The 11,196-nt window shown below is 55.2% G+C and overlaps 3 protein-coding genes across 4 annotated transcripts; all 3 read right to left on the bottom strand.

Annotated features, from left to right (window-relative positions):
- Nucleotides 1-173: 173 nt before the first annotated feature.
- ZBTB22 (zinc finger and BTB domain containing 22) lies at nucleotides 174-2,663 on the bottom strand. Its single transcript, XM_016218714.2, has one exon. It carries the CDS (start codon nucleotides 2,646-2,648, stop codon nucleotides 747-749), a length of 1,902 nt encoding a protein of 633 aa, XP_016074200.2. The 5' UTR covers nucleotides 2,649-2,663; the 3' UTR covers nucleotides 174-746.
- A 1,414-nt stretch (nucleotides 2,664-4,077) lies between these two features.
- On the bottom strand, nucleotides 4,078-8,400 carry DAXX (death domain associated protein). 2 transcript variants are annotated; one of them, XM_087817335.1, is made up of 8 exons: nucleotides 8,346-8,400; nucleotides 7,200-7,458; nucleotides 6,216-7,047; nucleotides 5,876-6,090; nucleotides 5,529-5,721; nucleotides 4,893-5,367; nucleotides 4,528-4,750; nucleotides 4,078-4,323 (listed from the first exon to the last, which is right to left on the bottom strand). In XM_087817335.1, exons 2-8 carry the CDS (start codon nucleotides 7,404-7,406, stop codon nucleotides 4,264-4,266), a joined length of 2,205 nt encoding a protein of 734 aa, XP_087673461.1. In that variant the 5' UTR covers nucleotides 7,407-7,458; nucleotides 8,346-8,400; the 3' UTR covers nucleotides 4,078-4,263. The 2 variants fall into 2 exon arrangements, with proteins under 2 accessions (XP_087673461.1, XP_087673460.1); XM_087817334.1 differs by lacking the exon at nucleotides 8,346-8,400 and having other exon boundaries at nucleotides 7,200-7,699.
- A 1,896-nt stretch (nucleotides 8,401-10,296) lies between these two features.
- SMIM40 (small integral membrane protein 40) lies at nucleotides 10,297-10,536 on the bottom strand. Its single transcript, XM_087817087.1, has one exon. The coding sequence runs from the start codon at nucleotides 10,534-10,536 to the stop codon at nucleotides 10,297-10,299; it is 240 nt and encodes a 79-aa protein (XP_087673213.1).
- Nucleotides 10,537-11,196: the final 660 nt, after the last annotated feature.

Raw genomic sequence — 11,196 nt, forward strand, 5'->3', positions numbered from 1 at the left:
TCTGCAGGCCGCGCCCCCCTCCCGAACGACCCGGCGCGTCCGAGTCCCAGCGCTCTGCCCAACCTGGGCTCCTCCCGCTCCGACCCGGAGAATCCACTTCGAGAACCATTCCTCCGCCTTCCCCCACCTGGGCCGGGTCCCCAGCAAACACATAGGGGTTGTGAGAGGCCAAGTGAAACCAATAAATATTTTAATCACCATTTAAAAAAAATAAGATTTAAAATAAAAACCTTGTACTCCTACGACTTCCTCCCTCCCTGTCTCCACTCCCTCCCCAATGAGAATAGAGGGGACCCCAAGGTAGGGGAGGAAGGATTAGGGTAAATATAAGGGGCACATTCTTGGGGGAGGGTTCTAGGATAAGGATGGGGCTTCAAGGCCTGGTCCTCACAACACAAACACAGACTTCAGATACAGACTACAATCACCTGACCCTTGACCCTGTGACTCCAGGATGCTCAACAGCTGCCCTCACCCCCCCCCCATATGCGCCATATTATGGAACTGGGGCTTCAGTGTACCCCGAGCGAAAGGGCTTAGTTTCGGGATGCTTCGGGGGAGGACCGAGTGGATTGGGGGGTGGTGGCGCCATATGGTTCCCCCTCCATAATATATACAAGTCCATAGAGATAAGGAAGACAGTAACTGTAGTGGGAGATCACCTGGGAGGCCACGGCGCGCCTGGCTCGTGCTCCCTATTTCCTCTTACCTGAAAACTACCACCCCCCTCCCCGTAGCCTGCCCCTTTAGTTTGCTCCTCCGCCTCCACTGAAGCCCATCTCCACTTTCTGAACGCTGGGTGGGGACCAGACCCGTCGGCCTGACGGGGGCGTGGCCCCACTAGCCTCCTCGATGTTGCCCCCGCCCACCCCAGGGGACTCTCTCTGGGGTGGCAAGGCTGGCCCTATGTGCCCCCCAGGTCCAGATACAGCCGCAGTCCCACCTCCACCCAGGCGGTGCCGGCGCTCACAATGTCCTCGGTGGCGCATGAAGCTGTCCCGCCACATGAACTTCTTGGCACAGACACCACACTCATAGGGCTTGAGGCCTGTGTGTGTCTTCATGTGCTCGGTCAGGTGGTGCTTCATCTTGAACTTTTTGTTGCACACGGGGCAGTCAAAGGGCCGCAGGTTGAGGTGCATGTTCACGTGACGGTCTCGCATGCTCTTGTGGGAGAAGGCCTTCCCGCAGTGGCACAGAAATATCTTATTCCCATCCCCGCTGCCTGTCCCTCCAGGGGTCCCACCAGCACCACCTGGGACACCCAGCCCTCCTGTGGATGAGCCCCCTAGAGTCACAGCCCCGTGTTCAGCTTGGCTCCCTGGCTGCTGGCCTGGACCCTGGGAGGAGGATGCAGATGATGGGAAGACTAGGATCTGGTTACCCTGCACATCCACAGGAAGCAGGGGCCGTGGTGGGTGGGAGGGGGCATAGGAGGAAGGGGCCGGCCCCCCGGAATCATCAAGCCCTGCTCCAGGACCCCCACCCTCATAGGGGCCAAAGTCATTGGAGGACTCACAGAAATTGACCTGCTCCTCTCCCTTGCCTGGAGGCTCAGTCAGGGTCCGGACATCACTTATGCTAAGGGTAGCCTCGGGTCCTCCCCTTGCTGGAACCCCGGACCCACTCCCTAGCTCTTCATCTTCATCATCCTCACAGGTCAAAACCAGATCTTCCTCCTCCTCATCCTCTTCCAGATCTTGGTCTTGGGGAACAAGGGGCGCTGCTGTTGGGCAGTTTCCACCCCGCTTTACATATATCCAGTGTTTCTGTGGCATGGCACTGGGAGGTGCATAGGTAGGCCTTCGGAGCCCAGCCCCAGAAACCACCGCACCCCTCCCATCTCCACCGTCATCACACAGCTCATCTGCCTCCAGGAGCAGCTTCCCAGAGGTAGCACCCCCACTGCCAACCACAGGGGCTGGGAATACAGGGCCACCTCCACGGTGCTCCCCGCTGCCCACTGCAGGAGCTGCAAATGCCTCTTGGGAGGAAGATGAGAAGTCAGTGGACTCTCGGGGGCTGAAGTAGTTGCTGCTGCTAGGGGACTGATTCTCACTGGCCCGACTGGAGGCATGGGAGCGCACAGAGCCCATGGTGGCCGAGGCTACACTGCCCCCACTCCCTGATGGGACTCCAGCACCAGGGACAGTGACGGAGGTGGCTACAGCAGTAGTGATGGTGGTGGCCGAGGTCCGGCCTTCTCGAAGCAGTTCAGTGCATTTATCCACAATGTGCCACATTTGGAGTACAGAACCCACTGTGAGGAAGTTGACAATGTCAGCAGCAGCCATACTGAGGCGACCAGTGTAAGCTGAAGCGAGAACAGTCTCGAAGGCACCTGGGTCCATAACACTGGGCAGTGAGATGGAAGTCATGCCCTTGAGTAGGACCTGGTCGTGAAAGTAAGGAGAGGAGGCAGCCAGGACAGCACGATGAGCCCTGAACTCCCGGCCCTGCACTCGGATGGACACATCGCAGAGCTGGCCCTGTAGCCGCTGCTGATTGAGGGACTCCAGAAGGGCACTGGTTACCTCCGGGAAGGACACATGTACCACTGCAGCTGCAGGCAGGGGCAGTGGGGGTGGGGCCAGAGACAGAGGCAGGGGGAGTGCTGCCCCACTTGGAGACAAAGGAGATGGCTCCATGGTGTGGAGGGAGGGTACCCCCCCAGCCACAGGAACAAGGGAAGGAGGGCGGCTGGGGGGGGGGTCTCTGGAAAGAAAAAAAGAGAAGAATGATAACATCTCATAATGAAACAGTCCTTTACAGTTTAAAACATGTTCACGCCCATTACTTGAGAAACTCCCCACAACACTGTGAAGTAGATATTCCTCTCAACCCCACTTGATAGGTGAGGAAACTGAGGCTAAGAAATACTAAGATGATTCATGGTCACAGCCAGCAAGTGGCACTGCCAGCAAACTCAGTTGTGCTTTCCTTGGAGGTTAGAGAAATAGGTACTCTTTGGGAATGGGGTAGCTCCCATTGGAATTTCTCATTTGCCAGAGAGCCTGACTTTCCAAAATTTACCTTTTTGATGTTTTGCGCCCTTTTCTTGGGAGGGGGCAGGTCTGCTCCGTTACTGAAAACCACCGTCTCCCCCACGTTCCCTTTAGGCTACGCCACGGGCTCTTTCGAGGGTCACGCCCCTTTTGACTCCCCCCGCCCCCCCGCGCTCAACTCTAGCCTCGCGCCACACTCCCCCCCCCCCATCAAGACCCGCCCTCTGGCCCTTTCGGCCCCGCCCTTTTCAAGAACCACCCCTGTGGCCTTTTAGGCTCCGCCCCTTGCCTACCTCCGCCCACGCCGGACCGGACCCCGCCCCCGCCTGCTCCGCCCCAAGAGCTACCTCGACCTCCTCTCCCACCCGGAAGGTGCCCCCCAACCCCGCGCGTCACCGCTTACCGGGCCGCGCGCCCCCGGGCCCCCCCCGCCCCTCACTCGGCCGCCAGAGCCGCAGCCTGAGCCCCTCCCGCCGCCATCTTGCGCCGACTCCCTCCGCCCTCCGCCTCCGCTCCGCCTCCTGCCCCTCCGACTTTAAAGGCACAGGCCGGCACCCCGCCCGTGCCGCTGGGCAATACTCGGCCGACTCGGTCACTTCTTTAAAACACAGTTGCTTCATTCCACCTTAAAGGTACCAGGTCTCTTCCGCCGCTGGGCTCTGAACTTGGTTTTGCTGAAGCACTCATTCTCCTTTAATTCTGTAGGCCTGCCTCTTCCCATTGGCAATGGGTCTTGGCCTCGGAGCTGTGGCCATTGGCGGGTTTGCGGGATCTAATCGCCTTAGCCTCCCAGCTTCTGACAGTCCCCCTGAAGCCCCGCCCCGCTCCTCCGGGCCTGGATTGGCCAAATAACCTTGAGTCCGCCCCTGATTGGCCTTTTTACTCCTACCGCTCCAAGTGGGAAAGTAGAGCTGAAGCACAATTTTTTTAGTGCCTGGCAAAGGGCAAGGTTAAAACTTGGAGGCAAGGAAACTCTAGGAGAGCGGGGCTAAGCGCAGGCTGGAAAGGATAGATCTAGGGCTACCCCGGGGCCGGGCTAACCCTGAGCCAGAGAACAAAGAAAAGAAAGGGATACAATAAGAAAAGAACTTTATTGTTTATTGTTTTGTGTAAAACTTGTTTTTGTGGTGTGTTTTTTTAAAAAGAAACACCACCAAAAGGGGATTAGCTCAGTCCATCCCTTCCTCGGTCATCTGCTTCCCACCATCCTCCAAATACTATCCCCAAACATTTGAGTCGGGAAGTGGTGGGGAGGCAGCTAATCAGAGTCTGAGAGCTCGATGATCTCCTCTGGATCGCACTGTGTGGCCACACTCATCTGCAAGGGAGTGAGAGACAGAGTCAGAGAGGTCTGGAATATAGGGGGAGGAGAAACAGAGGGAAGGACTTATCAAAGATTAAAAAGTGGGGTAAGAAAAAGGGAGAGAGAGGATGTGGTGAGTGCAATATTCAGAGGGAACACCTGAAAATGAACAGACACTGAAAGAGAATGAAGTCAGGAAAAACAGCCTCCCTCTCTTACCTTGTAAGTACCAGGCTGGGAGGGTTGTAACTGGGGGGTTAGGGCCAACTGCGCTGGAGATGGGCTACAGAGGGAGCTGGTCACCAGGCCATGGCTAGGAGAGTCCACCCTTGTTGAGGAATCAGCAACTGGGGCCATGGAAGTCACGGGGGAAGGTGGACTGGGCACGGTACATATCTTCTTCCTAGTCAGCTCATGTACTTCCCTTTGCCCTTCCACGTACCTAGGGACAAAAACATAAAAACAGGGAGCCTGGGGCTGAAGGGGGAGTGTCAGTCTCTCCCAGCAGACTCAGTTCCTCAATAATCCTCTTGGAAAGCCCCCTGCAATCCCTCCTTGGCTTCCCTCTTCCTCCCTGTTCTTACCTGTTTCCTAAAGGCCCTGCTCCTGTTTGCCTCTCCTTCCGAAATTTCTTGCAGGGGGGACTAGAATCTCCCCAGGTGTGAGGAGAGACACCTCCATTGAAGGAAGTGGAGGTGACCATGGCTGCTCCATTCTCCAAGACAGTGGTGAGGGTGTCCTCTGGTTGCTTCCTGGAAGAGGAAATGTCCCCCTCCTCAGGGGAAGGGGTGGTATCCACAGTCAAGGCTTCAATCTCTAGCTCAAAGACCTGAGACACAGGGCTCTCTTTCTCCAGGGGCAACTCTTCGAGGTATTCTTCATTGCTTTCAGCATCTATACTGGAGGGTGCCAGGGGCTCTTCTGACAGTGAAGATGGTGACACTATGAGTCCTTTGTTGTATTTGTCCCGTGAAGACCTATTTATCCCATTGCTAGGATCCAAGTTCTTTTCAGTAGAGATCTGTGGTGGGGACATGGGGCTCTTGTCTCCATCCTTACCTGGAAAAGAGAAAAGAGGGGAGGGGTAGCATGAGGACTAGGAGAAAGAATACTGCCAAGAAGACACTAGGCTTAAGAGGAGGAAGGCAAGGGTATCAAACAGGTGGCTCATGCCCAAGAGTAGAGGGAGCTGTCACACGAAAAGACTTTCCTGGACATACCTGCTTCTTCCTCTTCCTCTTCCTCCTCCTCCTGACCTTCTTGTATCGGTTCCAGGTCCTCCTCTTCAGAATCTGTAGCCTCCTCTTCCTCCTCCTCCTCCTCCTCCTCTTCATCACTTTCCTCATCTTCTTCATCATCTGTTTCAGCCTTGGAGGAGGTAGGGTGTTCCTGGGATGTCATTCCACTAGGGCCCTGGGGGACAAAGGAGTTTCTCTAAGAAATCCCTTGCCCCAGAGCATCTGGGTCTGTGTTCCTTCTGCAAACTCCCCCATCAGTAACCCTGGACTCCCGATGGCCAGTGCAGGGGAAGAACAGGGTTTCTCTAAAGGGTGTATCCCTTCCACACCTCACCAGAATCCAAGGAGGCTTTGGGGGGATCTGGAGAATGGGAACAGGTGGCTTGGGGGAGCCGGGCTTTCCTCTTCTGTCTCTCTCCTTCCTCACTCTTCTCTTGCATCATCGCATATTTGGAGATGACTTCATCCAGCCGGCTCATAGCCAAGCTCCGGTTTTCCCGCAGGCGCCGGGCCAGATCGGGATCAGACAGTGCAGGGTCAATGCCTATGTGGGAAGATATAAAGTCAGAGTATTCAGCCCAAACCCTAGAAGAAGGGACTAGAGAGATGCCCTCTCTACCACACACCTGACATATAAGGGTTACTGATGGGCATCTCACTAATCCCTACCTGGCCTATAGTCATCTGTGAGGTGACAGCCAAAGTTGTAGATGAGATCAAGGTGGCGTCGCTCCTGTAACCTTATGCCCACATCTCGGAAGGCATCTTGAGCCATGAGCTGGAGCTGCTGTCGGGGGAGGCCAAGGCTGTGCCGAGCAGCTGCCTTCTCCACGGCCTGCAGCACATCTCCATAGTCAGGGAAGGCATCAAGCCCTGGCTTGTTGATGAGCCGCTCAATGCACCTATTAACCTCTGGGTAGCGGGTGCCACGGTAGGGAATGCGCTGCTCTATGACTCGGCCTGTCAGTGAAGAGCACTCTTTCAGCTCACAAAGCCGCCCAAAGAGGCGGATCAGCTTCCGCTTCAACCTTGCCTCCTGCAGGTATGTGGAGTCTGGGTCATCCAATTCTTTGAGATCCAACTCCTTTTCCTGCAGCCGCCGAATCTCTGCCACATAGAGTGCTAACAGTTGCTCCAAGTGCTGAATCTGCCGCCGGGAACCACGGGTCCTTGAGGCCTCAGAGCTAGTGGTCTCGGCATTTGTGGGATCTGAGGAGGGGTCTGCAGGAGGGTTACTCCCAGAAGGCTCACTAGAGGTGGTCGCAGCAGGGGCCAGGTTCAGTTTTTTCTTGGCTGAGTGAGCTTTGAGAACAGTGCAGAGCTCATTAATGTACACATAGAGCTTAGCTGGTCGGCTCTGGGCCCGAGACAGGATTCGAGAGAGGATGTTGCAGAACTCCGCTGAGGCCAAAAACAGAGAGTGGGCACGCTGCTGCCGTTTATAGAGGAATGGGACCACATCAGGGTGGTCTGCTGTCTGCGCCTTACACAGTTCAAGGAACTGGAGGGTTTAGGGGAAGACGGGAGGGGGAAGAGACAAGGGAGGGGGTTGAGAGAAAGAAGGCAAGGTGGGATTAGTGGGAAAGAAAGTACAGAGAGCCAGTCAGCCACCCCTCTCCCTGGGGTACAAGAATCTTCTCCCCTAAAGCTCACCTGTTCAAACAGCTTTTCATTCTCCAACTTGTAGCATTTCTTGCCACCAGAACTACTGTTCCCTCTGGCCTCATGGGGCTGAGAGGAGCCAGGGGCCTCTGCCTGGGGTGAGGCCGGATTGGGGGGTGGGTGGGAGGGCCCTGGCAGAACAGCTGCTTCATCTTCGTCATCATCATCCAGCACAATGATGCTGTTATCGGTGTCCATGGGGGAATCAAGTCCCCCTGAGGGAGGAATGTTGGAAATTTCGTAATTCCTGCTGGAAGGGGATGGGGCCTTAGAAAGAGCCCCGTTCAGCATAGCCCCATTCCTTCATCTCACACATTTTCCATTCGTCTTGGGTTTCAGTAATACCCAGCCCTGCCCAACAATGTCCTCACTGCCTATCTTCAGCAAGGATTAGTACCATGTTTTCTGGGCCCCTACTAGGGAGTCCCAAGGCACTTGAAACGTCAAGTCCTCACCCTCAGCTCCACCCCTCATATTACATCCGGTCTTTCAGTTGTGTTTCCTCAGTATTTCTCCTAGTTGGCAAGTTGATCTTTCCTCCCAGCCCCTGGACCACTTCCCACAGTGCACTCCAGATTTCACTGACATCCCCCTCGCACAGGCACTGAAACTACACCCCTGTCAGCACCACCTCACATGTTTTCCCTCTTTTGCTCTCAAACACGTCAAATTCACACCTTCACCCCATCCTGAAGGATCACCCCAACTCCTAGACTCTGAAGCGAAGAGGATTTCCTCCCAACAATACATTCCCCTTTCTGCATTATCTCCGTATTCCACCCCTGAGAGTCTCAAACGCGGGAGTTAGGTTGGAGGTATCTCACCTCAAGTCCCCTCCCTCTCACCCCACCCTAATTTTCCCCATTCTCTCTGTGTGACCTGTAACCGACTGTGAGCCCCGCACTGGGTTCTCCCGATTCCTCTCGGATCCCAACCCTATGTCTGGCCCCTTCCCCAAGATGAGCTTCCCGCCAAGTCCCCCTCCCCCAGTTCAGCCCCCGCCCGCCCCATTCCCCTTCAGGGATAGGAGGTAGAGTACCACAGCCTGCCCCTCAGACTTAGCGCCCTAGACTCCCCAGTACCTCTCCCTCGACATTCCCGCTCCCGCCTTCGATCCCCGTACGGTCCAGCCCGCACCTCAGAAACGGCCTCTCGAGGCGACCCTCACCGCGGATGTCGGAAGCTCGCAGGGTTCCCTCCTCTTTCCCTCCCCCTCCCACCGCAGGGCCTAGTCTGGACCGGAAGCCGCAGAGTTTCCGCCTACAAGCACCTAAGTGCGGCCATATTGTCGTACGGAACCCAGTCCTCCTGTGGCCGGAAGTGACGGTAAGCCCGACCCCCGAGCGCCTCCAGTGCCGCCTACATAGTAAGAGGCTCCCTTCCGCCTGACCTGGGGGTGGTACTTATCCCCGCGGCGAGTCCCTAATCACCTGCGGGCCGCCATTTTGCCGTACGCCGTTGACTCTGCCCGGACTCCACGGCGCCGCCAGTGGAGCTCTTTTCACCCAGGGCTTCTGCGACTCCGCCAATCAGAAACTTCCTGCGGCCGCCCAACCGCCCGAGAGCCGCGTGCGGGCAGAACTGAGCCACCTTTCCAAATAGGGGCGGGGCAGCGGAACCCGGTCCCCGGGGGGGGCCCTCCAAAGCTGCCCCAGGTGCACCGAAGGGCCGGAGTCTTTATGAGGGAATAAAACCTCTGCCTTCCGGTGGGCTCTGGACAGGCCCTCCCGAGCTGCTTCCGTACCCGCCGGCTGCCTGATCCCGCGTCTTCGTCGACGGCGCCTGCCCCTTCCCTTCCATGGGCGGCCGGCTCCCTCGTTACTTTTACATTTCGGTGACTACGTCTCCCAATCGTGAAATCAAAACACGTGCACACAAATGATCACAACGCGCTAAACAATGTGTTGTTATTATTATTGCTATTGCTGTTGATTTGCTTTCAAGCTTCATCACAGAACTACTGGCCAACCAACTAAGTGGGACTTAGGTGTTTCTCCGTCCATTCCTTGGAGGGGCCTCCGAGGCGCGGCGGTGAGGACTCAGCGGTGCTGGCCCGGGAGCTCCGGGCCTAAGGACTGGCGACATGGGGCGGGGCTCCCGGGAATCTGCGCAAATTGCCGCAGTGAGGGCCAGACGGCGAAAGCGGCCTCGGAAAACACCTCGGGTCTGGTGTCCTTTTCCTCCGGGAGAGCTGAGGAAAGATCGAAGGGAGAAGAAACCGACTTTGACGCCCGCCTCACCGTACCCCACCTCGCCCAGTGCTAGGGAGGCCGGAGGGACTCGGGCGAGGGTCGGTCCAAGGGTGAGCTTGCGGGCAACCCGAAAGGCCGGGCGGCTCCAGCGCTGAGCTCCCCGCCTCCCCACGCGCGTTCCACGGGCGCGGGCGCGGGCATCTTGTCACTTTCTAGGACCGCAGAAGTCCCAACATCGCCAAGGCCTCGGAGCCCGGACCCTCAAACCCCCCTTCCACTAAGAATCCCACACCGCTTCTTTCCGGACAAAAATGTGTACACTCTTCATGCTATTTGATCCGTCCTACTGTCATCATAATTGTCATGATAACCCTGAAGAAATTTTTTAAAAAAACTAGAGTCTTGGTCACAAGAAAGAAAAATATTATTAATCTGAGACTTTCCAGCATAAAAGCATAAAATTGACTCTGGGAAAGTGGATTGGTAGTAGGAGTTCAAGGAGAAAAGAGAGAAAGAAGAAAAAGAATGATTCCCAATTGCTAAGTATTTTTTAATGGATGATAGTAGATATCAAGTCACTGATATTTCAATTCTCCTGGACATTCAAAAGGATGATTTAATTGTTTTATTTTAAAATGTGAATATTTTCAATATGCCGGGAATTACATCCTTGAAACAATTTCAATTTATTACAAAATTTTTAGATATTTACTTAAAAATATGTGAGGAGTACAAACTTTTTCAAAAATTGTTTTCTGGAGCAAAGGTACAGAAATTTTAGACACCTGCTCTAAGCTACCCAAGTGTCCCCTCCACAGCCCCCAAGAGTCCCACTCCCCCCCCATCTCCCCTCTCACCTCCTTGGCAGGGTAAGAGGATGTTTGTAGAGAAGGTGGTCACAATTCCAGCTCCTCCTCATTCCAAGGTGTTCCCAGGAGCCAGTCCCCAAACTTTGCCCATGGTAGCAGCCACAGGAGCTTATAAAGAGCCTCCAGCATCAGTAGTGTCAGAAAGAGGACCAGGAATATAATGAAGGCCTTGTCTAAGGCCCGACGGAGGGGACCCCTGAGAGGAGAAGGGCCCTGGGCAAAAGCCAGGAACACATCCTCCCCGCCCACATCACCCTCCTCTGCCATCCTAACCTACAGTCTGACAGCTAACTGGGTCTGGGAGGCGGAGATGGAAGCCCTGGCTCAGCAATGCCAGGATTAAGGGGCATGGTGGCTTCAAGTCCTGCACCTGCCTGGCATGACCCTAATTCCAGAGAGAGAGAGAGGGAGGGAGGCAGGGAGGCAGGGAGACAGGAAAGTAGAGCCTCTGAGCCTTTGCAACAATCATATAATCAATCATGCAATGCAACGTGAATGATCTGGTATGCTACTGGGAACTGCTGCAGTCAAGAATCTAAAGTCTGCCTGGCCGGGCGTGGCTCAGCAGGTGAGCACCGACCTAGGATCCAGGAGATCGAGGTTCGATTCCGGGTCAGGGCACATGGCTGGGATGCGGGGCTCCATCCCCAGTAGGGGGCGTGCAGGAGGCAGCCGACCAATGACGTCCTTTCATCATTGATGTTTCTCTCTCTCTCTCTCCCTTCCTCTCTCTGAAATCAATAAAGATATATTTTAAAAAATAAATAAAGTCCTACTGAGAGAACTCAACTTTTTGTAGTTTTTATTCCACATTTAAAGTAATTTTTAAAAATCTAAAGTCCATTTCAGCTTAACAATGGGTGGTCAGGAGTGGGGTGGGACTCTCTTTTTTGAGAGTATATTTATTAAAGCTGAGGACAGTGGAAC

Source organism: Miniopterus natalensis, chromosome 5 (assembly GCF_054644295.1).
Source record: "Miniopterus natalensis isolate mMinNat1 chromosome 5, mMinNat1.hap1, whole genome shotgun sequence".
In the NCBI taxonomy this organism is placed as follows: Eukaryota; Metazoa; Chordata; class Mammalia; order Chiroptera; family Miniopteridae; genus Miniopterus; species Miniopterus natalensis.